The sequence below is a fragment of the Tiliqua scincoides genome, chromosome 4 (assembly GCF_035046505.1).
Source record: "Tiliqua scincoides isolate rTilSci1 chromosome 4, rTilSci1.hap2, whole genome shotgun sequence".
Lineage (NCBI taxonomy): Eukaryota > Metazoa > Chordata > Lepidosauria > Squamata > Scincidae > Tiliqua > Tiliqua scincoides.
The window spans coordinates 168,135,220-168,162,215 of NC_089824.1; the positions used below are offsets into that span (position 1 = coordinate 168,135,220).

Consider the following 26,996-nt stretch of genomic DNA (forward strand, 5'->3'; position numbering starts at 1 on the left):
CCTTTGATTTAGAACTGCTAAAATCTCAGTCTGTGCTCTATTACTAGCCTTTCTTTAGGTTTACCAAGAGCTGCCATTATCCCGCCTCCTCTCAGCTGAATTAAAACACCTCATTTCACTTCTAATTTGCAAGATGTGGAATCCGAGGGGTATTCATCAGCCATTTCAAAAAATGGCCTTGAAAACCACTGCATGTCGAGAGCTGGGTTCTCACTCGTGGCATACAAAGGAGCAGTTTTAGAAGGCTAGCAAATGCAGATCCTCACCCACCCTGCACAGGAGAAATGATTCAGAGGAAATCATTTCTTTGTGTGTTTGCACCACTGTAAGTGGAGCCACAAAGAAGACACATCAGGTCAACTCTCTACCATTTGATTTTTAGGACTGTCAAGGTTGCAAAATCTGGGCATGCAAAGATGCATTAATTTCTCCCAGAACAGCAAATAACATTCAGAAAGAGGAGAATTTTAAAATGCTTTCCCACTGTGACTGAGTTGAATCAACTCCACTTTTCCTCCTTCCCACTTTACATTTCTTGACAGCAAAACTCAGGAGTGACAGTTCTTTCTCAGCTTGGAATATGCTGACATTTTTTAGAATGCCAAAGAATGTTAGAGAGAGGATATCCACACCATACTGCAGGCTACTGAAATCTCCATTGGCCTGACAGTAGAACATGCAAGATAAACAGTGTTTCCCAAACTGTGGGTCAGGACCCACCAGTGGGTTGTGAGCCGATTTTAGTTGGGTTGCAAAAAGCTTTTGAAACATTAAAAAAAAACAGCTTTGCAAGCACCCTTGCTCAGTTTTCAGAAGAAAATTATTAGCTGGAGTGCTAATGTTAACCTGTGCTATGACGATCATATCCCAAAATTAAAATTCCAATTTTCTGTAGTAATTGATGTGCCATAAATCACTTGTGAATCCAGTTTCAGCTTTTTGCCTGGCCTGGAAGTCCCTAACTGCACATCTTGCTCTCCAGTTCAGTCTTCTGGGTACCCTGGAATGACTGTAAATGTTTGGGGGAAACAGACCTTACTCAATTTCTAGAGAGAGACTAGTAAACGTCTGCACAAACATTCTATATGTAAGTAGCAGCCTTGGGAGCACAGGAGCACCTTATTATTATTACTAAAATATTTCTTTCTAAATATATATTTTTTGTCTAGTGAGTTGTGATAGATTATCATTTTTACAAAGTGGGACCTGGTACTAAAAAATTTAGGAAGCACTGCACTATAACATTAGAGAGGGCGTCACTGACCCAGCTGGAGCCAACCAATCAGAATGAATTGTGTCCAATGCCAAGCTCCTGGTTGGAGTTCGTGGAAAGAAGGCATGAGCCTTTTGAAAGAAGTGATCAGTTCAGCGACAGAGCAGACACTTTGCATGCAGAAGGTCCTGGGGACAATTCCTGGCATCTCCAGATAGGGTTGGGAAAGGTCTAAAACCCTTCTAAAATCTCAGAGAGATGCAATTACTCAGTGTAGTCCATTCTGATAGGCCAGTGGTCTGCTGCAGTACGTCAGTTTCATACGTTCATCTGATATCATAAAGCTCTAGCAATATTAAGCAGGAGAGAGATCATCATCATCATCATCATACTGGCAGCATCCTCACTGCTTCAGTCTCAATGAATGCTTCTGTATACCACAGTGTCACCCCTTGACATCCCAGCTTGGGCCTGTGGTTAACTGAGCTGTTTCAACTGAGCTCCCTGTCTGAAGCCAGGGATGATCCTCTACTTCTTATTTAGTAGAGGACCATCCATATTCTGTTATGATCTGGGCAAACCTACTGACCCATGAGCAACATACTTGTACTTACGTCCCATCCTCATTACTCCTGTAGAACACCATGAAGGGGTCGGATTTTCCAAAGAAATCTTTTTTGTCCAGCTTGTTGGCGCAGAACTGCATTGTGGCCACATCCTTGGAAGCAGAATAAATAACATTTAGAGACAATGATGCTGAACTAATAGAAAACTTAAGAAAAGCCTTCATGTATATAAGGGGATGATTGGTCAACAGTGCTGAAATATCCCAGAGTGGAGGGTAAGGAGAGAGAATGAAAGTCATTACTGAAGGAAATTTGCCCAGACAGGCAAGAAGCAAAAGGTCACTAGGTCACTAGGTCACTAGGTGTCTAACATTATAGTAACCCAAGAAAAGACCTTCTACTCATAGCACTAACACCTGACAATCCGATTTTGGTATTTAAGAATTTTCTCTATCTTCAGGAGTTTCACTGAGGTTTTGATCTTAGGAGCATCCACAGAGGTTCCTTGGATGCCAAGAAGCAGAGCATGCTGCCAACAATGCCGGAGACTCTAAACTATTTTCATATTTGGCAAATAATTCAATGGTCATTTTGGGTCTCCTGAGGTTAAACTCATGGTGGAAGGAGGACTAGATGGGAACTGCCCAGTGCCTAGCAGTTGCAAACAGCTGTCTCCCTTCCCTCTACCATGGGTTGTTCTGAAGGGTATTTGGAAGGTCCTCATTGATTCCACCAAGGCTAGGAAACCAGAGAGAGAGACAGAGAGAGGTGTTACCTTGGAAAACCTCTTCCCCAATCTCTAAAGAAGTTCTGAAAGTTCAGGAAATTTCCACTTACACAGAAAACAATAAAAACAGTAGCAACAGCCGAACAATCTGGGAAAGCATGGCCAAACTACTCCTATGACCTCCCAGGCAGGTAAACAAGTTCAAATGAAAAGAAGTCTAATAAAGATGCAATAAGCAAGGCAAAATAAAAGGCATGGAAGGGGATGCATGGAAGGAGGATCAAAGGTGAGACTCATATTAGAACTAAAACAAGACTGACTAGGATAGTGGCCCAATCCAATATAAACCCCATGTGGTGATACAGCTTTTCTGGTGCAGGCTACACTGCATCCCGCAGGGGATTTTGGGCTGCTGGAGATCTCCTTGTGGTAAGCCGCAGCACCCATAACAGATTAACTCAGACAGTGGTGCAATTCTGCATTGATCCACGCAGGCAGATCAGGCACCAGGAAGAGGGTTTGGATATGGCATGTGCTGGTGCCACCAATCCTGCCCCCCCACCTCATGCGCTCTTACCTGTGGCAACAGGTGGACACTCATGTGGAGACAGCTGCTCACCACTCCTGGCAGCGGCCAGCCTGCGTGCTCTGGTGGGTTACGTTTTGGGACTGCTAGAAAACGCATTGTGCCACTGGAACGCTTCTCTGGTAGGACAATGTGCTAGGAGGATTGGGCCGCAAAAGGGGGATGAAGTAGGCAAACCAATTTGAATGAATCCTGAGCTGACGTTGACCCAAATATATCAGGGGCAACTGAGGATCTCTGTACTTCCCGAGGTGTAACGTTTGAGGTGAAGAGTCAAGTTAGGTCCTGGATCCCTGCAAGGCTTCCTCCAGGCATAGGCTAGGCAGGCTTGAGAGGCAGCCAGAAAACTTCATGATCTAACCTCACATATGCCCTTTGAGATTTCAATTCAATGCACAATCTTTCTTCAGTCCTTCTGCTAAATTATCATCTACAGTTGCTGCAGAAGATTAGCAGCTGCCCTTCTTCCAGTAAGGAGCAAGCGACTCACCATGTGCGTGTAAGAATTTAATCGCTCAAAGAAATGCCATTGTGGCCGCGTGAAAAGGAGGAGCACAGCTTCAAAAGCAGAGCATATCACGGGCAGTCAGGATGCCTAAACTCTATTCCAGGTGTTGTTATTGCCTGGGGAGGGTGCTTCTGGGCACGTTCCCCCCCATCCCTGTTCCCATCTGGACAATGCAATTTGTTACCAATTACCCAATGCCTTTGGAGAGCCTAAACTGAAAAGCACAGGACAAAAAATGCAAATTGGAAATCAGGGCTGCTGAGCTCAAAGGCAGCAAAATTCCAGCATAGAAAGGCAACTGGCTCTTTTGAACATGAAGTGGGTTGCCTTATCCCCACTTAATGAGCACATCTTCAGGCTGAAGGAGGGGATGTGGGGAGCATTAATTTCCATGCCGGCAGCACTATCCCTAGTGACTGCTGCTGCAAAGCTGGCTGTGGAACTAGAAAATCTAGCAGAAATGACACATTGCATTGATATAGCAGGGTGAAGAACAATGCTGTTAGCAGCCCAGTCTTGGGTACAGCAGAACAGACGCGCTCAGAATGTTAAGAAGGAAGGAATCCCCTCTTTCTCCACATACTCCAACTGAAGCCCAGGAACTTTGTCAGTTCAGGTAGCAGGTTCAGCTTCAACTTGGACCTAGAAAAAGCTCCCCTGGATGATTGACGACAAAGTATTCTTGGGCACAGGGATATGAAAAGAGGATAAAACAGGGAAGTACAGAAGAATGTGCTCCATGCACATCCTAGATCAGAAGATCTATCTATTCGCTCACATGGAAATTCTTGTAAGCTACTGTTGAAGCAAAGAGGGCTCGAACTCCAGACCAAAAGCAGCAAGCAACGCTCACTGCATCCACCAGGAGATACTGGTAGAGAGCTGCTGGTGTGGCAGAACGCAGAAGCGGTAAGGTGGAACAAACATGAGGGGAGATCAGTGGCAACAATGATAACCTCTCTCACAGAACAATAAGCTTCGTTCATGTGAGGGAGGGATTAGTGAGGGCACTGGATTCAGCCTACAGGACACGGTTTGGAGCGCCCTGGGGTAGAACATAGAATTTCAGAGTTGAAAGGTATCTCAGAGGTCATCAATCCTCCACTCACTGCAGGCAACTACTGCACCATCCAGGACAGGGGCCCTTCCACCCTTCGCTTGAAAACCTCCAACAAGAGGGAGCCCACTACTGCACAAGGCAGACTGTTACAGTGCTGGAGAGCTCTTACAGCTAGGAAATTCTTCTTCATGTCTAGCCTAAATAAACTTTTCCGAAGTTTCAACCCATTAGTTCTAGTCTTGTCCTCAAGAGTCACAGAGAGGAACAGCCCAATCCTATCCACACTTCCTGGGAGTCCATTTAGTTCAATGGGACTTACTTCTGAGTAGGCATGCATTGGATTGGGTTGGAAATCTGCTCCTTCTACATGTGACAGCCCATCACAAGTCAAACAATCAATCAACCAACCAATCAATCAGTTGTCTGATCTCTGGCCATGGTCTCAAGTCATGATGCTGTGTGAATTCCTGACATGGTTGGGAAGTTAGTGAGCAATCATGCAAGAAAAAAAAAGTACCTCACAGAGAATCCCAATCACCTATTTCCAAGTATTCTCAGTGCAAAGGGAAGAGTTCAGACAACTTCTAGCAGAGGTTGAAGACCTACTCAAGCAGAGCTAATTGCTTATGTCTCAGTCCTTTCAGATCAAAATGGGTGTTAAATTCTCTTTGTACCACAAGAGATGGTGGGCAGCTTTGAATGCATTTAAGCCCAATCCTGAAATCTTAAATGGACAACCATGTCATTAGTGGCATGCAGTAACCAAGCTGTGTCTCTTTAGTGAGCTGAAAGAGTGTACACATTGTATGAGCATGAACAAATTTGAGAAAGTGTTCCCACATTTCTTGTCGCATATGCAGTGAGGTGTGTGCCTGGGATTTCAACAAAGAAAGATAAAGACATGATAAAACAGTACAGTGCATGTGAGGATTTAAATACGAAAATTTGACTGTGGGTCCATTTGCACAGCTGGGCACAACACAAGCACGCGTGAGTAAGTGCTGATTTGTATGCATTTTTAAGCTGTGAGAGAATTCAACAATCATGTGTGTATGAGAGAGGAAAAAAATTACATTACTCTGCGTAGGAGAGAAATTGGGATTTTTTTCCCCCACTAGCGACGTCAGAAATGTGGGTGAGAGGAGGTGAGAAAAATACAGTGATACTGTTTGTGTTCATTTCTGTACGTGGGAGAGAAAGAGAATGAAAGAGTCTGCCTGTGCTGGTGTCTAGACAGGTCTGGGCATCTCTTTAAAAGGTACATTCCAACTTTGCTGTTTGGTTCTAGAAGGGTCAGCAGCAAGCTTGCTTGGCAGTAAAGAGAGAGATCCTGAACCTGCTGAATGAACCCAGGCATATATTTTTTTAACTGTCTGTCTTATTTCACCTCATCTATCTCTCCCTCACAATCCAAGAGAATGACTGATGCTATGAAGAAACTCTATCCAGATGCTATGAGGTTTCCTGCTCATAGAAGCCTGATTCTTCTCCATTACCCTCTGCAGGACAGACTACAGTGAGAAGACTGAGAAGTCCCTTGAGGTCATTTCCTGTGATGAGAATGGGCTAGAACAAGGGCCCTACGAAGGGTGCAGTTTTCAGGGGAAAGAGATGCTCGGTGGCATCCTCGAAGGGTTAAGCTGTGTTTCTCAAATTCACCAGGGCCGTTGTACCCTTTGCACTCACAGGGGCACTGCATGGACCCTTCTTCCTGGCTCACTGGGCTGACATACATAGTGTGAAATCTCACAAGAGCAGTATGTCATCTCATGCTATTCTCACGAGATCTCATACTATTCTCCTGAAGTCTCATGCTATTCTCATGAGATTTCATGCAATGTCGGCTTGGAGAGCCAGGAAGAAGGGGCTGAAGCCTCCACGTAGTACTCCTATAAGTGCACCGTGGCAAACTGGGGCACTATGGCACACACTTTGGGAACCTCTGGGTTAAAGAGAAGACAATGTCACACAGCTGAACTGACAGCCAGGGGTTATAGTTCTATGCTAAATCTAGACTGAGAGATTAATAGGTATTGTGATGACACATGCCAGTGTAGTTCTGCTTCCTCTATGCCTGTGGATAAATCATTCAATGCACATGAAGGCTAGCTTTGCATGTGCCTTTCACCATGAAAACTGGGCTTATTTTTCCATTACATTGCACCAGTATTCCATGTTCACACACATCCACAGAACCTGATAAAGGTTAACAAGTAAGCAGAAAGCATTGAGATTGAGAAGGATGCTTTTTTCTTGATGTGCACATGTTACAACATGATGCCAAATGCAGGCATGTAACTGAGTACTAGTACTAAAGCAAAAGGAAAAAGTAGACCCAGCTTTCGAGGTGAGGCATGCGAAGCCACCCTAAGAGAGAATATACATTCACATAACTCTGGACAGAGATTCATATGTGTCTTGTCTTCTTCTTCTTCTGCCCAGACACCACATTCCTTATGGTTTATGTACAAAATCCACCTCTTCTATATAGTCAGTCTTTTCACTGACTTGGGTGAATTCATCAGATCTTGGTGGTTGTCCTTGTTTATCATTTATCACCAACCCGAACTCTTAACTTCCAGCTGCAAACACACTTTAGCCCCTGACATCGGGTGTAATCTCAATTCTAGCTCTAAGAGCCATGAAGAGGAGCATTTGGCTGAAAACCACTGTGGATGCTGAGCTTACATTGGAACTCCTGGAGCAATAAAAAGCCGAAGCGAGTAGAATCTCACATTGCAACCTGATGACTCCCTGGAGCTGCATAGTTTCCCTCTCCACTTGAGGACTGTTCTGATCTCTGCCGGGGCTCTTCTGAACAGTTCCTCCAGTTGCTGCAACACACAGTCTCCTCCTGGGGTTCAGAAATTGGCACTGGCATCCCATTTAAATATGATATTGCCTTGGCTAAAACACATTCCCATGCAAGTGCTCTATGGGTCATTGCCTAAATTCAATGCAAACCCATACACATTCAGTGTACCATGTGCACCAATGCCAATAATTTTCAGTATGTACAACATGCATGTCAGAGAAAAGGGCCCAGGAGAAGGTAGTGCATGATAGTTAGCACACATGCATCCCTTCCTGATTCCTGCTTTCCATTTACTGCTCAACAGCTGAGCAGGGTAGAATTGTGGTAGTTTTAAACTGTTGCCACCATCTCAGGCTGCAGAAACCAGCCAGAAGACCATGTCAGGAAAAAAAAATCCCTTTCAGGAAAGCACTGAACCTCAGGGATTCTTATTAAAAACCAAACTCACAGTAGCCTCTACAGGGCAAAGAGATATGAAAATTACCTGTGAACATAGATAAGGCAGGTAAAAAGTCAAAATGTAACTAGTGTACTAAAAGTCCAAAAGAAAAGGAATTAAACAAAATGGGGGTCGGGGTATGGCGGTAGGGAAAAGTACAAAGAGGTTGATGGAAAATGCCTGAACTTGGTTGGAAAGCATAAGCCGGATCAAAGGGATCCATTTTGCACCGATGTTGCAGATGGAGCTGGGATGCTATTCAAAACAAAGGTGATAACTCTCCCTCCCCCACTAGCATTGCTAACTGGTGAAATTTGAAAGCTGGCTTAGGGTGGAAAAAGCAAACTAATGAAAACAAAAATGTGTTCCCTGAAAGAGGCAAGCTAGTGAATGCTGTCCCTATCATTAGCCACTCACATTCTCCAAGGAATCCTCTGTCCCTGCACTTACTGGAGAGTATGCCGGAGACTGCTGGGCCCCAGCGCTAGGATTCTCACAGCTAACCAGCTGAAAAGTACACATAGACCCCTGAGCTTAGAAAACCAAGGTCTGATGACGTCAGCAAGTTAAGTCATTGGATGAGTGCCACTCATCCAGTTTTTCCATCTCCTTTAATCTGGACAGACAGGTTTGCTGCCCAGTTGGCAGGGTGCACTGTCACAAGGCAGAATAGCTATCCCTGACTTGAAGAAGGACCCCAAGTCATAACCAGCACATGGCTGAGGTATAACCGAGTTTCAAACATACAAAGAACAAGAATGCCACTGGATGAATTTTCAGCAGCTCAAAGACTGATCAACCTACACAGGAGCTTCTGGGAAGTTGCGTGTCTAGTAATAGGAAGAAATAGGAAAAAAATTAGGGAAAAACAGGGCATTCATCATACTGCGTACATATAGGCCAGCACACACGACGAGCATTCAAAGAAGAGAGTGCTTGAATGTTTGCATGAGTCTGCACTTTGCCCATGGGTCAGCATCATGCAGTTTCCTTCCAGAGAGGCAAAACCTGATCAGAAGCAATATTTCCTCTAAAGGTTTGTGCTGCTGCAGGGACCCTTCATCTGCCGTGCAGCAGCCCAGCGTTCTGGTCACACAGTGATGATGTCATACATCATTGCACAGAGCTTGACTTTCCAGAGCATCAGGCTGCCTGACCGTGCAGCTTAAAGGGAAGAGTGATAAGAAGCATATAGGTCAGAGATCACTCACTCTGCAGTTACCCAGTTCCTCAGCTGACAGGATGATGGTGCCACACTTTTTCCCTGGTATCCCCCTGCAAAGAGGAAAGAAAACAGCTCAGTACTGGGCAGGAGGTGAAGAAAAGAGATGACTCAGCATTAAACCAGCCCACTCACACCAGACCAAATCACATATGTATGTACCAGGTATGCCCCAATATCTGCGGGGGTTCCAATTCTATATGATGAAACCACAGACACCAGGGAATGCCCCCCACCCTCCAGAGTTGTTTTCCGAGCCCAGCTGGAAGTGACTTTTTAGTGCTTATAAGGCATTAGGAGGCCCAGGGAAGCCACTGAGGGTTTCCCAGGTCTCCTAATGCCTTATAATAAGGCATTTAAAACATCATTTCCAGTTTTTCGAAAAAACTGGAAGTTGCTTTTTTTGACTATCAGAGTCATTCTGAGCCAAGCAGAGGCAATGAGTAGTAGCGTGCAGCCTTTGCTGGGCTCAGAGGACCCTCCTAAGGCAAGGGGAGCAGAGCTTCCCTCACCTCCAGAGGGAGTGTGCATGGGGGCTGCATGCAGGGGGGCCCAAGAACCTGATCTGCAGATACAGGATCTGCAGACATGGGGGCTTCCCTGTATGTATGAAAGTAAGCAGTTGTGTCCTCACTTTCTCCAAAAGGATTCAGGTTGCATTTTATCCACATAACAACTCCATGAGCCATTTGGCAGAGAGACAGACTTCCCAGTGAGATTTACAGTTCAGCAAGGGCTCCCACCCTGGATTTCACTCATCCATTGCCAATGCGCATTCTAGGCACTAGATCAGTAGTCTTCAGCCTTCTCAGATCTGGGACCTATCTTTGGCCCCAACCTGAAACATGGGACCTAATTTTTATTAGGACTGTAATTCAATTAAATAAAGCAATAAATCAAATGAGCACAGGTAATGTATTTGATGTGCGTAAACTTGTACCTAGAAAGAAGGAAAAAGGCATTTGTTCTTTGCTTTCAGAAGGGGCACTTGTGAATTACCTAGAAGGAGGGATGGTTATGGAAGCCACCTCTGTTGGATTCTCCCCCAGATGCTGAGGTTCCGCTTTACTGGAAATGTTTGTTGGAGCAGAACAAAAAATGTCAGACTTCATTATTCTTCTGGAAGCATATTTCTGCAATTTTGCAAGCTGTGTGAGGGGGAATTTCTGCTCCTTTTTCTATATTTTGCCGTTTAAGCATACACCAAAAATAAACTAGAAATAAAAGAACCTCCTCCACAAAGACATCTAAATTATTTTTTTTTTAAATCACTCTGCGCAATTGTACAAATTTCTTTCTTATTAAAAAAAAATTACATGCTTTTTAAATGGGGACTTATGGGTTTTCTTGAAGTTTTACGATACCCTCCCCTCAATTTCCAGAGGCACACAATTGGGGGGAGGGATTTTTTTTTTTTTAACATTTGTTACCAACATAGTGAAATTCAGAATTCCTGTTGAAATTCAAACAGAGTAAAATCCAAGGGATACTGGAATCTTGGACCAATAATGGAACAAAACGGAGGCATCTGCTCACCCCATCTAAAAGCGGACATCTAGCAGAACAGGCATTCCCCCCTTCTTGGAGAAGAAAAGAGAGACCTCTTCCAAGAAAGCACCTACTATCCACAGATGGATTTGTAAGCACTTCCATCAAAATAGTTAACTTGATTCTGAAAAATCTGCTTTCCAATTCAATTGGGTACAACTTCCTGTGTTAGGGCACAATCCTAAAGACCCACAGCACCAATGCTGAACTCCAGTGCCGGTGCTGGGTATTGTAAATGTGCTATAGAGTATGTTTAGGGCTCCCTTGGAGGAAAGAGTGCTGGCACTGGGCCAGCCCTACTCTGCTGTATCCTATCCGCCGTGTTAGGCTGCAAAGCTCAACACGGAGGCTCTCGAGTCTGCACCAGCAAAACAGCCGGTGCAGAGGTGAGGAGGCCCACTGTAGGGCCCGGGGCATTCCCCAGGGGAAGGGGACAAAAGTCCCCTTCCTCCAAGGAGACCTTCAGTGGACTCTGTGCTGGTAGCCATTTTGGCACCACTGCACCCAGAGGCAGTGCTGGGGAAAGGATCGGGCTGTGAATCATTTGTCTTAAACACAAGTTTTTTTTTAGCACTAGTACCCAAGTCAGATATGGAAATTTGGAAGCAGCGTGCAAGCCATATTTTGGGGTATTGACAATACATTCAGATTGCCACAAGCTTAGGGCAATATGGACCTTTTTTTAAAAAAAAAAACCACTGCTCCCAGCCATGTGCAGAATGGCTGAGTGAAATGGCTTGAAGTCTAAGCCTGTTTCTGTACAAGATCACATTCCAGTTACTTTTCTACAGTTCTGGTTCATATTGCTTGAACAGCACTATCTGCTTCGGACATTGTAGAGGAAGTGTGTTCAGAGGGACCTGCCCTTCTCTTCTCTGCAAATTATATAATACCCAAAGCCAGCCCTACCTGCTAAGTTATCATGAGGACAAAAGAAATGAGAATTGTCAAGCGAGACAAGAGCTACTGGAACACCTAAAAGTAAAGGGCAGATCATTATTGTATGTAAACTCAGCGGAAATAATGCTGGAACATGAGCATCCCCACAGCACTAATGCAGTCCTTTGATAAGATCTTGTTGGATACCAACTCTCAGTCCATGGAATTCCACATGTGCAATTCCATCAACTGAATGAAAAGACCATCCCAGTCTACTATAGTACTACAGCCAGGTTCAGAACCTCAAATGACTGTTTTTTTAACTGCACAATCCTATGCAAGTTTTCTCAGAAGTAAGTCCCATTCTGTTGAGTGGGACTTACTCCCTGGTAGGCATGCACAAGATTGTACCCTTAGTGGATGTGCCACTATTTGGTAAGAAAGTCTTGTGTTCTTTGTTCAAGTTGCGTTGGCATTTTGCAGTGGGTGAAATGTGTCAGGTCAGTGCGAGGATTAGCAGTCTTTTTTCCTCCTACCTTCCTCCTGCTCTTGGTTCCTTAATATAAGCCTTCTTACTAATCGATGGTAAGAAATATCAGAGTTACCTCTAGGATGGGAAAAGAAGAGGATTCAGAAGACGTACCCATTGGAAACAGATGGCGTAGGCTTCCCGGTTTTGGAATGTAATGTAAATGCTCCCATCCTGTAACAGAAGAAGCAGAAGAAAGAAGAGTTAGAACTATCATTCCTACTCATAGCACACTTACATTTTAAGGAGAGCTGACCCTTTCCCTAGATCTTTCTGCATGGTTTCCCATTCATTGTAATCAATGCATGATCATAGGCTGGTGTTGCTTCTGATTTGCCATATTAAAAGAAGGCAAAGTGGGTCTGTGCATGTGCTAACATGTGCAAAATATCAGTACACAGGCGGTTCAAGCAATGCAAGTCAAAGGCAAGCATCTGACTGAGTTCACACACACGTGGTCATCATCCGACGACTGCTGTATCAACCAATTTCTTACAACTGGCATAGATCAAATACCAAAGGCAGAGCTTTTAACACATCATATTACCTCAAACAACACCACTGTGAACAGAGGCAGTTCAAGAGTTCAGTGCAAGTAACTGAGTGATGAGATGCTGGATAATGTACATGCAAGCGTGAACCAGCCCTTACATTAACAATGTAATAGCAAAAGACTCCATTTTATGAGTTAAGCTCTGGTGGGTTCCTGGAAAGCCAAATCCAACTCTTGGTGAAAAACAGAAATCCTACAGAGTGAGGCCCTATTGGACCATGTGTTAAAATCCTAGCTTAGAGTGAAGATCGCTTGCTAGATGGACGTCTATAAACGGGAGACAAGAGGTTCATGGACCTATGTTGGGGGAAGAGCGTATTCTGGCTATGTTTCTCTTGAGCTCTGCTTTTTGTCTATAAGCACTCACTCCTCCAGATATTCACTCACTGAAAACACCTTACAAACTCACATGGAATTTACATTCAAAGAGATAAGATCATGGCAGATTCTGCATGCCTGCCAGTGATCAAGCACATCATGACCTTGACAAAAGTACTGATTTGGCTCTAGAACCACATAGTGTGCACATGAAAGCTATACTGTACAGTACTGCAAGGTTGGGGGCTCCAAGTTTTCCCATTCCCCTGCTGTAAGTTGTATCTTTTACATTTCCTTCTCTTCTTTGGCTCAAGGCCATAGCTGCACAGACAGTGATTAATTCCCTTCCTTCACCAATACAGTTTCCTCAACAATATTTATAGAACCTGACTTAGGTCCATTCCTCCTCCCACTGAATGCTGTGAGAGACTTATTTTAGCCTTCTCTCAATATATCTTATCCTCGTCTCCACTCTTCATTTGTGCTGGAAGAAGCATTTGGAAATTTGCTACTTTTACAATCAGTCCACATTTCCCTCCACCCTACACAGGTATGTAACTCGCCTGTTTGTCAGTGTGAGGACGGATGGACACAATACTGGCTCATGATGAGAAACAAATACCTAAGCATCTCATTGAGTTGGCCTGAGGACAACTCCCTTCCCACAGGCAACATGAGCTGGTATGGACAAGCAGCTTGCAGCATTAAACATTCTCAGTGGGTAGCAACACAATACTTTTCATTGGCAGTGTCTTCACAGCAAATTTTAGGTGTCAACTAGGTGGCCTATGACACATAGACAGGGCCAGCCTTAGGGGTTGCGGGGCCTGATGTGAGACCGTTTTTCAAGACTTCCCCCATCCCCTGCAGTCCTCCCTACTCACCATAATGAGTGGCGTGCCCATGGCCGATGGCACCTGCCATGAAGCATGGCACTTGGAAATAAGTGGTGATGACATGATGACCCTGCTAATTGGGTAAGAGGCACTTTTTCAAGTGGGTGCTCCTTTTTTAGCAGGGGGAGAGTAACTGGCCCACCTCACCCTAGCACTGTCTGTTCTAGTGGCAGTCTGCTGGTATTCATTTGCATCTTTTTAGATTGTGAGCCCTTTTGGGACAGGGAGCCATTTAGTTATTTGATTTTTTCTCTGTAAACCGCTTTGTGAACTTTTAGTTGAAAAGCAGTATATAAATACTGTTAATAATTAATTAATAATGACATCACTGCCAACTGCTTTCAAGGGGGCTCATTTTGAGCCAAACACTCACAGGGAAAGGCCTATGAACAGAGATGGTCTGCTCACTGTGCTGGTCTTGTGAGTGTCAGCTGATGAGCAAGATTCCAGTTATGGCAGTCTCCCGTGTGCAGGGCCCAATTTGGCACCATCACTCTAAGGGCAGCCCTGCTGCAGAAGCAGCACTCTCAAGCAAGCATTGCTGCACCATTCTTTGTGATACAGATTCTTCCACCAGTCTCAGTGGAACAGCCTGGGACACTGCTCAAGGCTACCGTCCGATGATACTAAGGTATTTGCATCCTGGACAAAAGTGTCCTGGTCAAATGCGTCCTGATCATTGGTGTCCCTGGACATTTGCATCTTTTTTTTTTTTCTTTTTTTTTTGCATTCTGGTTATTTGCAACCCAGTATAACTGGGTAACAAACCCCGTGTTATATATTCCAAGTCTCTTATCCAGCCCTAACCCTATCTTTGCGTTTTAAAAATTAAAAAATACATCTAATATAAATATACATATATTGGGACACAAATGTCCAAGATGCAAAAACACAAATGTCCAATGCCAGGATGCATTTGACCAGGTAAGGAGAAAGGTTGTCTTGGACATAATGGTCCTGTCACCCTGTGCAGTGCAAGAGAGTCTGCCCCTTGGGTCATGCAATCTGTTTGAAACAATATGTATACCTCTAATAAAAGGTCCAAGGTGGGTTCCACAAATTATATGCACTCTGAACTCCTATGTTCTGAAGGCAGTAGCATATGATTGGGGAAAACATCATGTCTTAGCTAAATATTGAGTATCATGCCCTACTACTACTGCACTTGCTCCCATGTCTGCACCAATTACCACCCTAGCAGGAGGCCTGAGATTATATTCCAAGGCTCAGAAATGCTTGCTGCCTATCAAACAGCAGCCTCAAGTTCAGTTTGTGGTCACCAGGCAGTCAGAGTAATAATAGGTGGCAAAGGAGTGGAGATGACTGATCACCCCAGCTGCAGCTCCTGACAGTGAAGAGTGGCAACCTTTCTCCTTACCAGCTGGAGAGAGCCTTGATTAGCGAATTACACAGTCAAAGGACATGGCTTTGCCTGATGCCATTTCTCTTAGAAGAAACTGAAAATGTATCAAGTACCTGCCGTCACACTCAAAGCTCAACCCATCATTGCCCAGAGCCGACATAGTTGTTGAAGAAGCGTGTCCGGTTCTAGTGAACACCCTCACAATATCCTGAAGCCTACAAGGTGATCTCCTCTCCCATCACATGGCCTCTCCCATAAGTGACTTTGGTGAAAAACTGGGAAAGCAAATTTTGTCTGCACTGTTGCAAATCCAGAAAAGCCAGCCAAGTTTGTGAATTGCATACACAGGATCAGAGCCAGGAGAGTTCACCTTGCAAGGATTAGGCGAAGGGTAGAATCAGATTCAGAACAGAAGCAAAGCAGGATTGGGCTGAAACTCTAACACACAATTCTATCCTCTTCTTTACCACAGCAGAACAGCATCCCACTGTCATAAAGGGCCCAGAGCATGCTGCCACCGCCACAGAGCAGCAGCTACACCAGAGCTACGCTGCCGCGGATCACTGTATGTTATTTAAAGACAGGGCTGGTAAACTGGCATATGGGGGATTTCATGACTGGAGGGGGGAGTAACTAGGTGGTGGGCAGGAGGCAGGGAGCAGGAAGGAAAGGTGGATCTCTGTGGCAAACACCAGATCCTAGCCCCCGAAATTCAGCCTGTGCTGCATCCTTATGCACCTCAGAAGTCTGCCATCTATAGAGCTGGCAGAGGTCCAGGGAGACCCATTGGCCATCAACGGGCCTATCCAGAGGTAATGAAACCAAAGTACTTTGAGGAGGCCTCTTGATCACCACTACCATCACCACCATCTCTCCACAGCATGAAGTGCATGCCTCTATGGCGCAGCCGCATTCCATAAACCAATGGGGGATAGGATTGTGGCATGAGGCTGGAAAGAAATTCAGGGCAGATGTCTGGCTGAAGGGAAAGGGTCACAAATGCAGACTGCAATCAAATACTTCCCCAGAAATAAGGCCCACTGAATACAGTGGGAATTACTTTTAAGAATGCATGCATAAGGATTACACTGCTAGTCTGCACAACAGTAAGCCAGCCTCCCTGAAGCCTTTGCCTTTTTCGGAAGCTGCAGGGAAGTTCAATCCAACTAGGCCAGGATAGCCAAATTAGTAACAGGTTGTCTCTTTAATGGGTCAGTAGGCCAGGGCTGAGCAACAAGTCCTAATAACACTCTAGCTGACTGCCAATGTCCAGTAACCCTACGTGGGATCTGGACCATGCAGAGGTTTGCTGAACATCAACAGTGCAACAATATGCAATCAAACCAACAGACCAGAGAGATTATTGCAGTAGTGAACCTGCCATTCAGTGAAAGGGGCAAATGCCCCTGGCGCAGAGTCTTGCGCGCCTCTAGGACCACGTGGAAGCCTCACTGAGGCTCCTGACGCGGTTGAAAACTGTGCTTCCGGTTTGCTGGAAGCATAGTTTCAGAGTGCGGGGAAGCCTCAGGAGGCTTCCCCAGTGCATCCTGGAGTAGCGCAAGGCTCTGAAACATTGCAGTTAGTGGGGTGGGGGCGGATTCGCATGCTGGGCCAGGGAGGTCCACCATTGGATTGTTGAGAATATGAGTGTGGTTGCTGTTACAGAATTTGCATAAATCCAGGAGGGCTGAATTGTCCTATACCATAGTACTCATTATTTTAAAGGTATTTTGGCTGCTTGTCCCACTTTTTGCCATGTCAGTGCTGACTCTCCAAATTGTACATATCATACCCTGTTAAAGTGAGCTCAGGTTAAGAGGCATCCAAGGGATCAGAGTAACATAGTAATTAGGAGTGAAATATATCATTAGCCTCATGATGAGAAAATGCACATAATCCAGCACTGTAATCTGTTTGTGTTCCAAAAGTTAGCACAGATGGCAAGAATTGAGGATCCTTCATAGTACTTATTATGGAAATCAAGTGCAAGTTTCAAGCAGTGCTTGTCAAACCTGATCCAGTCTGGTCAGGGAGCTGCTCCAGAGATAGTCCTTCGCTGCCCTCTAATTTGCACTGCTAAACAGATGAATAGGTGACTGATGGCAATGGTGGCAACTGGGCATCGTTCCCACAGCCATCTGAGCCCCTCCTTACCTGCCCATCCATACAGGCAGAAAGAAGCACTGGGCAGACTCTCTCAATTGCTTCCTTCCCACAGCTCTTATTTCTGTGCTCTGTCCTGGTCTAGCTTCATTAAGTAATGACTGTAGATCGGTCCTGACATTCAGTTGCCAGTGGGAAAAGGCAAATGCTAAGTGGGAAACTCAGGCACCTGTCCTGACTTCCACGAGAACAGAACCTGCCTCTTGGCAACCTAAAAGAGAGCAGACACTTTAACTCCATACATTTTCCAATTCTGACAGCAACATGCAAATTAGCTGGAAGGCTGACCCATTTCTACACTCCATATTGCTTTTCTGTTGCCTTGGGCGGGTGGGGCTAGCCCTTCAAAAAGACAAGCTGTATCTCCCACTTGACTAAGGCTTCTCAGATTAAAGGGACCCAACCTCTGGGCACTGCAGGCATTCAGCCACGAGTGAACCACCCAACTGAGGACTGTGAAGAATTTCTTCTTCAAAGGAAATTGAGACTCTGGTGATAAATGACTGCTGTGCAAGGAAATTATGTAGAATCCCATCTCCTCTCCCTCTCTCTCTTTCTGAAGGGCAAATGAACTATTTATCTTATGTTTTAAAAAGGTAAAGATGTTTAAAATACATATACGTTTTGAAGAAAACGGACTGACTTAAATCGAATGAATTAGAGGAAAAAAACTATTTTGTGTTAGCATTAGAGACAACCATGCTTAAGAAACCTGTTGCCCTCAGTGTCGCTCTTTTGCTCACATGGGATATTGAAATTAGCTTTGAAGAGAGACACAATTCTGTCTAGAACAGTCCTTAAAGCTTCCTTGCATGCTGTCTCCATGTCTTCTCCCTCCCTCGAGGTGTACATCCCAGCTGTGAAAGAAGCCAAAGGGAGCCTGTTGCCATGTGTAATAAATGGATGATTCTAGAGTTCCAGCTAAATCAATGTTACACAGCAACTGAGAGGTGCTGTCGGTGCAAGATTCTCCCATGTTACAGTCATGCTGTTTTTTTTTTTCCTGGGAGCATCTTCTCCGCTTCCAAGTCGGATGCAAAAACACAAAACACTGGTGAAGGCCCCCTAAGTGAAACCTATGTTGATCTCCAATGCAGTTCAGCACTGAGCCGCTACCTCATTACTGGCCTTTCACTCTGTACGCTGTCCACAATGGAGGGACGGGATCTCAGTGAAGGGGCTGCAATTTGGATTTTCTGCTTGACACACCCAAACCAGCCCACACAGGTCCTACGCTGAGGATTGTGGGGCTGTGGATTAATAACCCTAGATTTTTATGTTTGCTTGTCACTTTCACTGAGCTTCTCAAGTTTAGTAAGCTGGAAACAGATGTTCATAACACAGAGGCCAATTATGTTCTGCTTTCTCCTGGGAGTAGGCTATTCCCAGGAGAGCTGCTCCTTCAAACTCTCGGCACCAAATCACAGCCTACAAGATGAAAAGGCAAACCGCTGTGTCAGTCGCTCTGGTATCTTCCATCTCAAAATTAATGTGGCACCTGGGGGCGAACATGCACAAAACACCAGCTTTGTAGCTGTGCTTGAAAGGCCTGTTCACACCTCCTGGAGATCCAAGCCGAGCAAAGATTGTGCTGATTCAGGGTACATCTTTCACTCCCCTCTGTGTTTGTTATTACATCAGTATAGTTGCTGGTTGCCATGAGCTCTCTGACAGCTCATCTGTTCTGTCTGTTATGGTGCTATACATGCTGAGCACCACTGGCGTTGGTAGGGAGGTGCAGGGGGTGCAGGCTGCACCGGGTAACGCGCCGGGGGGTGACGCACCCTGGGGGGGTGACGCGCCCTGGGGGGAGCATGCACTAACATCGCAGGGTTAGGAGCTACCGTTCCATACACCGTTGGATGCGGAATGGCCAGCGGAGTGCAGTGCAAAAAACAGAATTGAAATCGCTCCCTTCGTTCAAAAGCCCTATGGAAAGTGAAAGTGAGCCGCAGCACGCATTTACTCATGAGTAGGCGTACTTGCCATAGTCCGTCAGAAAGGGCAGGCCAAGAGGACTCCAACAACACTAGGATGGTCCCAATCCAATGAATGCAGCCTCCCAAAAATACTCTGAGAAGGTCCCATCACTCCCAGCTGCGCATCTGAGCCGGAAACGAAGCCACATGGCCGCGTTTACTCGCAAGTAGTCCATTGGAAGCTGAAAGGACTCCAAGGATGTCAGAATGGTCCTGATCCAATGAATGCAGCCCCCAAAAACACAAAAGGGAGAAGGAGGTCCCTCCCTCCCTTCCAGCTGCACTCTATGGAGGCTTATGGAAAGCAAAGCAGCCTCACGTTGCGTTTACTCATGAGTAGGCAGAAGTGCCTTGGCTGGAGGTCAGGTCAGGCAAAGGGGAATGTGAGGACACCAGAAGGGTCCTGATCGAATGGAGCTGGAGTGCAACAGAAGGCAGCCCCCCCCCCCCCAAAGAACAAAAAAGAGGTGTGTAAGGGGAAAGTTTTCCATTTTGCACTTGCAAAGCCAGGTGGGTTTTTATTCTGATATGCCTGAAATAGAAGTTTAACTGGGCACTGGGGAGGGTTGGAAATCTCACTGATTCCTTTTGGGGGGTTATTTCAGGCAGACTACAACGTAAGCTCCATTGACCACTATGGGACTTACTCCTAAATAGACATGCATAGGATTGGGCTCACAGGCTGCAATCCTACCCACACTTTCCTGAGAGTAAGCCCCATTGACCACAATACGACTTACTTCAGAGTAGATTCACTTGGTGGTACAGGACTGGCTCCCCCTTATTTAATTATTTCTTTTATTTTAATTTAATTATTTATAATTATTTATTTTAATTTGCTTGATGATGTCACTTCTGGCCATGACATCACTTCCAATGGGTCCCGGACAGATTGTCATTCTAAAAAGTGGGTCCCGGTGCTAAAAGTTTGAGAACTGCTGCAATGCATTGTTGTTGGCAACCTTCAGTCTCAAAAGACTATGGTATCGTGCTCTGAAAGGTGGTTCTGGAACAGTGTCTAGTGTGGCTGAAAAGGCCAATTTGGGAGTGACAATCCCTTCCACACTGGGAGCAAGTGCAGTCTGTCCCTGGTCTGTCTCCCAGGCTATGGGCCTTCCTTCTTTGCCTCTTTGCCTCAGACTGTTGGCCTCAGACTGCTGCAATAAGGAGTTAGTAAGTTGACACAGAGGTGTGTGTGAGAGAGAGACTCTACAAGTTTTCAAAATCACTAAAATCAGAGTTTGGAGGAATAAAACCATCATGTTATATATCAATCAATGTGTAATTTCATGCAGAATGCAATGAAACAAACCACATTGAAATATCTGTGTTCTGACATAAGGTACAGCCAAAAAACCAGTGGGTTGCCCTGCCCACTACATGGGGTGACACGCAGTCCTCCCGCACTGGATGACGTGAATCCTAGTGACGCCACTGCTGAGCACAAAATGATTCTGCATAGTGATCTAGGAAGGAAGGAAGTGCAGTTCACTGCACTGCTTTGGAATGTGAAGGCCACTTCTAAAACTCTATGTTACAATGAGGTGCATCCATGAGTCACTCTGGGAATAAAAATCTCAAAATGAGTAGGACTTTGGGCCTAACCACACAAGTTTTTCAGCCTGTCCATCCCTGCCATCGGGCTGAGCTGGCTGTATACATGCTGATACCCCAGACTGAACTCCAGCCAGCTTGGCTTTGGGTACCCAACCAACACAACATAAAAAGCTGCAGTTGTAATTACGAGCCAAAAGCCAAACAGTGTAAGATCAAATCTGTCCAGTACCAGCCCGTCCCTTAGTACAATGGAAGCACAGGCTATCTGAAATGGTTGTGTGAATAAGCGTTCATTCACTTGTTTACTATCACTTCCAGGATTTTCAGCATATGAGAGTATCTAATTCACACAAATATAAATCCTTCCAACAGTATGAACATTCCAGGAGCAACCTTCAGGTGCATCATTAAGAATCCTGGAAGTGGCCTTCAGAGATGAAGAAAGAACAAAAAGCAATATTTTAATGCAGTTAATGGAAGGATTTTCAGAACACAGTAGGGTCATGTGCATGGGCCCCAGTGTTCCAAAAATGAAACCTGAGATTACAAAAGTTTCAACAACCAGTTTTGTTTCAGTCCTGAACTTTGCTCCAAGTTTCCAGGGGGTTCCCTTCAGGAAAGCATTTTGGTCATGCAGCTTCCATAAATCCCAACAATAGGGCCAGATTTGGCCCAGCTAGCTATCCCCCAAACAATCACAATCACTTCTGACATTGAGAGCTTTAATGATGACAAACAACCTAGCATGGACATGAAGAGCATCACACTGTGTTTTCAAAATATTTTAAAAAATGCCCCACAGAGATCCCTGACTACCATTCTCCCTTTCCATCAGTCCAGCTGGCAGACAGCGCTTTTAAAAAATACATTTGATTGTGTGATTCTGCAGTGTTATGTGTGTGCTGTATTATGCAAGAGATGAAGGTTGTCATCTTCTAAGCTACACTGTCATGTTAGGTGGAAGCCCCATCTACTTGCTCAGGAGCCCTTGGGCAAAAAAGTCACTACGTCAGAATCTCATTTTCCTAACCATACAATGGGAGTAATCATGACCTACTTCACAGGGTCCTTATCAGGCAGAAATAAAATAGGACTGGTAAGCACTTTGCACAGTGGAAGTACTGTACAGAGTATAAACAATGATTAGAAATCCACCTCCCTTCACGTCTCTTTTTATATCCAGATGGGATTGGCATTTTGTACCTGCGGCTTCTCTAAGGAGAAAGCATGGAACTCTGAATGACTTCCAGCGGCAATGATAATTAATGGCATAGTGGGTTTCTGCAATGCCCCCCACCCACTTGTGCACACTGCCTTCCTCCTTGCATTCTCCCTCCCGTGGTCCTTTTGAATTAATAAGCAGCTTCTCAAAGACAAAAGAGAAAGTGAGAATCTCTCCCTCACTGTACGTATCATCATTTCCAATTACGGCTGGCAATTGCAAGTGGACCCTCAGCACCTGCTGCCTTCTTGGGATGCTAAAGCTGCTCTCTCAGGCAATAAGGAAATTTCAGGCTACCAGTGTATAACTGCATGATCAAGTTTCTGCACACTCAACAGGAGCTTCTCAGTTTCAATTCAGCAAGAAAGTCTTCAGCTTGGTACAACACGCTGAGGGATCACTATGCCTTTCCTAGAAACGCCATAGCTTCCTCTCCAACATGTATGCATCATGGAGACGTCTTCCCGAATGCACGCTGTTTCCAAAGCTGAGACCCTGGAGCCTCTTAAGAACTACTCCATAGAAGGAAAAATCCATCAGTTACAGATTCTCCTGTCACCAGTTACGTTCAGCTATGCATTTGATGCTAAAATAGAATAATCGTAACAATGTAGCATTTATAGAATGTTTTATTCAATGCACACGCACTTGCTTATTTACTATATTCATATACTGCCTTTTGGCCATCAAGGCTGCCAAAGTGTTTTTCCATTAAAGCAAATTAAACGAAAGTGCAGTTAAAACAACTCAAGTCTAAAAATGAATTCAAAAACCAAGAGGCAAAACAAAGGACAATTAAAACAGAGCATTGGAATAAGCAAAACAAAAACCATGCTTCATCCAATGGCTGAAAGCACAGTGAAAGGGAAAGTTTTCACTCCCCTCTGAAAAGAGAGGCATGCAATGAAGTGAATGGCTGGAGAGGCACTTGCTCTAGCACCATAAGGCATTCTGGGGGCTACCAGGAAGCTGCAGTGCCTATGCGATCACAGCAGAGGCTGAGCTCTCAAAGCCACAGCTCTAGTTTCTCCCTGTATAGTAACAAGCATGTGCCTGTTACTATATAGGGAGAGACTAGAGCTTGTGACAGCTAATGCTCAGCCTTCCCTGTGATGGTACAATCACTCAGAAACTGAATGGAGTATTTGCATAATCACAGGGAAGGCTGAGCTCTTGCTGCTGCAAGCTCTAGACTCTCCCTGTATAGTAACAGGCATGTGAGGCTATTTTCACTGGAGTATGACAGGACACATGAGGCTCTGCCTCCCTGCCCACATGTCCCTGGGAGATACTGTGCTTGTCAAGCCTCCAAGGGGATGGCATTCTAAAGAAACACAATCTCAGCAATCCTTTTAAAAGCCCCGTAATGTAGGCAAATATTATTATGCCTGCATCACAGATGGAATAACTGATGATAAGAAAGAGACCTGTTTTCCTTCTAAAGTGCATGGCAGCGCACCTTCCAGCTGAGCTCTGTGCAGTGCGGAGCTCAACAACCTGGAAGTTCATCGATGATGTAATGACATCATCGCTGAATATCCAGAGGCTGGTGTTGTGATCCTTCACAATGCTGCGCAGCTGCTAAAGGGATCCACGCACTGGCATTGACTCTTTAGAGCAGTCTCTTTAGGAACCTGAAAGTGTTTGCGGGGAAGGGGAAGGGGCAGTGACATGATCACCACAATTGTGCTGTGAAACTGGAAGTGGTTAATTTTTGCTTTTTACAGAGGTTTGCGGGGAGGCCTGCAGAGGGGGATGCAGGCTCCCCAGATCCTCCAGAGAGCTACAGCAACCCACAGGAAAGTGGAAAAAACCCCTTTGTTCTGGCAGCGGGCACGATCGTGGCAATCACATCGCCACCATTGCTGTCACCCCACCCCTAAGGTGGCAGCAACAGAGGTTTCCTGGCTGGGGCACCACAGTGTTTGGGAACGTCTGCCTCAGAGGGAATGCTGAAAGAGACTATGGCTTTTCTAAAGAACAAGTGAGTGTGTGCTATAGCTGTATGTGCCTATCTATGTACTTAGGATTTGGGGGATATTCTACTGAAGCATCTTATCGATTTTGGAAATAATTTTGAATTCTTACCCTTCTTGAGCCTGTGGGATAGAATCTGGATTAATGTGAGTTGGTCAAATTGCAGTATCTACAGTGCAGCTGTTCAAACTGTAAGAGATAACTACAAAGATAGCACTGAAGACACAGAGGGATGGTGCAAATGAAAATGTGCAGACAGGGAGTGGGGACAAATCTTTCAGTTGACAGAACAAGCACTGAAAGCAATTTTGAAGGACTTGAGAGCTGAATCCAAAACAATAAGATGAAATTCAATAAAGACATATGTAAAATTATTACATCCAGAGAAAGAAATGATAAATATCACATTTTTTTTTTCCTACAAATGTGATGGAAAATGGGCTAAGATAGGCAGCTGTAATACAAACTAATGCGAATCACACATTAGGCAGATACCACTGCAGGACACATTATAAAGTATCCCGAGGCTAGCAGCAAATATGATAAAGGGTACGAAATTATAAATATTTGCCAGAAGAAAAGGTTCAAAGAGCTAGCACAGAGTTTCTTTGAATACATATACATGTATTCAGATTCTTTGGAGAAAAACACAGGTTTTAGTTGCCATAGTCCATTCTTCAGAAGCATATCCTGCAGATTTCAATGGGATTTACAGCCCAACCCTGAGCTGGCCAGAGCACATGGCTGGTGCAGCGCCAAAAGCAGTTGCCATGGTATCCTAAGTGCCCCGGGCAGCTGCCGCAGTTTCCTTAAGAGAAGGGGACTTTCTCCCCCTTCCCCTGAGTAAGGGAAGTAAGGTTCTTGAGCTGGTGCAGAATCAAGGAGCCCCGTGTTAGGTTGCACGGCCTGACATGGGGATCAGAATCTGGTGGAGTTGATCTCCACCAGTCCCACCCCCTCCCGCCTCACACCCTCTCACCACCATGCCTTCTCCCAACCCTTCCCCACATGCCTTACAACACATTTGCGACAGTGTATGCCAGCGGTAAGCCGGTGCGCAGGGCTGAAGATCGGACCCACAGTTCCTAGTAAATGGGTTGTGGACTGGAGACTCCAGTCCCTCTGGAGGCTGCTGCAGGTCTGGACCCATTGCAGAACAGAAGGCTTATGGAGGGGAAAGATGAAATGATTCCCCTTTCCCCTCCAAAGCCTCCCGACCCACCCACCCATCCCTGTAGGGCACAGTGTGACTATTTTTGGTGTAGCTGCATTGGCGGGGGAGGGGGGAGGATTGGGCTCTTAATCTATTAAGGCACTGCAAAATAAATGATAGTAATGACCTGGAGCCACAAATTAATGGTGGACCAGTACACTGTATTGTATTAATTTGTATTAGCTAATATTTGCCTCATAGCAAGAAGAAATCTGCCTTCCAAGTGGTAAAAGATCTATATATACTACTTTAGCTAAGAAGCAATCTAACCGCCAGAGCTGTGGAGCCAGTTTTTTTGTCAAAGGACATAGATAGGGAATGAGCTGAAACTTGTTTCACAGTCATTCCCTCTCTTCCCATGTCCCTGTGGCAGGTGGTATGGATTGCTAAAAGAAAATTATCATTACTCTACCCAACTATAGTTTCCAGGATTCTTTGAAGAAAAATCATGAGCATTAAACTGGTTGCCGTTTAGAAGGATGGACACATGTGCAGCTCCTCCTGTGTCTCTAAGTGGGCCAGGAAAAACATCTCAGCTGTTTATCAGAGGCTGGGTGGAGAAGCAGCAGGACTGGCTCACATTTTTACATGATTCTGGATCCAGCAGGAACCCCCAACAGAATCTTAACCGGGAATATGGCTTGCAATCAGGAATATGGCTTTGATTTGAGGGGTTCCCTTGCACCTGTCAAGCATGCACACAGGGCCCTCATGGCTTTCAACTCCTCCATGTGGCTGCAGTGAGGGAGGGAGGGAGAGAAAGAGGAAATGGTTGCTCCGCCTCCATTCTAGCAGTGGTTCCCAAAGTGCTGCCCCCAGCAGGGAGACCGCAGCACAAGCTTCCAAACAGCGAAAGGAGGTTCAGCATCGTGGTAGAGCTGCAGCGCATGAAAACCCCACTCTAGGGAAAGCCCTCCACCCACTCTGATGTTCTTACATCAGCTCTTACAGCTGTTTGGAGGCTTGTGACAACTTCCAAACCTAGAAGTGAGTGGCTGATCATGTGACACATTTTGCTTCTCCACCACTCACTCCCGAGTTCCAAGGGTATCACAGCAGTGGTAAGCTTGGGAACTGCTGCATGAGGCTCACACTGGCCCTCCAACCTTCCCCTCATCCTCCCAGCCAGTCACTGGTGTCGCTACGGGGGTGCAGGTGGTGCAGACTGCACCAGGTGACGCATGGGGGGGTGATGCGCCCTGGGGAGGACGCGCTAACTTAGTGGGGTTAGGAGCTACTGTGCCATGCCATACACCGTTGGATGCAGAAATTCCAGCGGAGGGCAGTGCAAAAAACAGAATTGAAATCGCTCCTTTCATTCAAAAGTTATGGCCAAAAAACCAGAAGGAAAAAGTGCATGGAGCCCTATGGAAAGTGAAAGTCAGCCATAGCGCGCGTTTACTCGCAAGTAGGCATACTTGCCATAGTCTGTCAGAAAGGGCAGGCTGAGAGGAATCCAACGACACCAGAATGGTCCTGTTACAATGAATGCAGCACCAAAAAAAACACCTGAGAAGCTTCCCTCACGCGTGAGTCAGAGCCTGAAAGGAAGCCACGTGGCTGTGTTTACTTTCAAGTAGGTGGACTTGCCTTAGTCAAGGCAGGCTGAGAGGCTCCAAGGATGTCAGAATGGTCCTCATCCAATGAGTGCAGCCCAAAAAAC

General features: G+C 45.4%; 1 protein-coding gene across 1 annotated transcript in view; it reads right to left on the minus strand.

Annotated features, from left to right (window-relative positions):
* Positions 1-26,996, minus strand: part of LOC136647808 (copine-5) — a 140,591-nt gene that overhangs the window by 48,906 nt on the left and 64,689 nt on the right. The window contains exons 7-9 of the mRNA XM_066623593.1: positions 12,207-12,266; positions 9,126-9,189; positions 1,828-1,931 (exon numbers count right to left, since the gene is read on the minus strand). Coding sequence (XP_066479690.1) covers positions 1,828-1,931; positions 9,126-9,189; positions 12,207-12,266 — 228 coding nt within the window. The remainder of the gene's footprint in view (positions 1-1,827; positions 1,932-9,125; positions 9,190-12,206; positions 12,267-26,996) is intronic.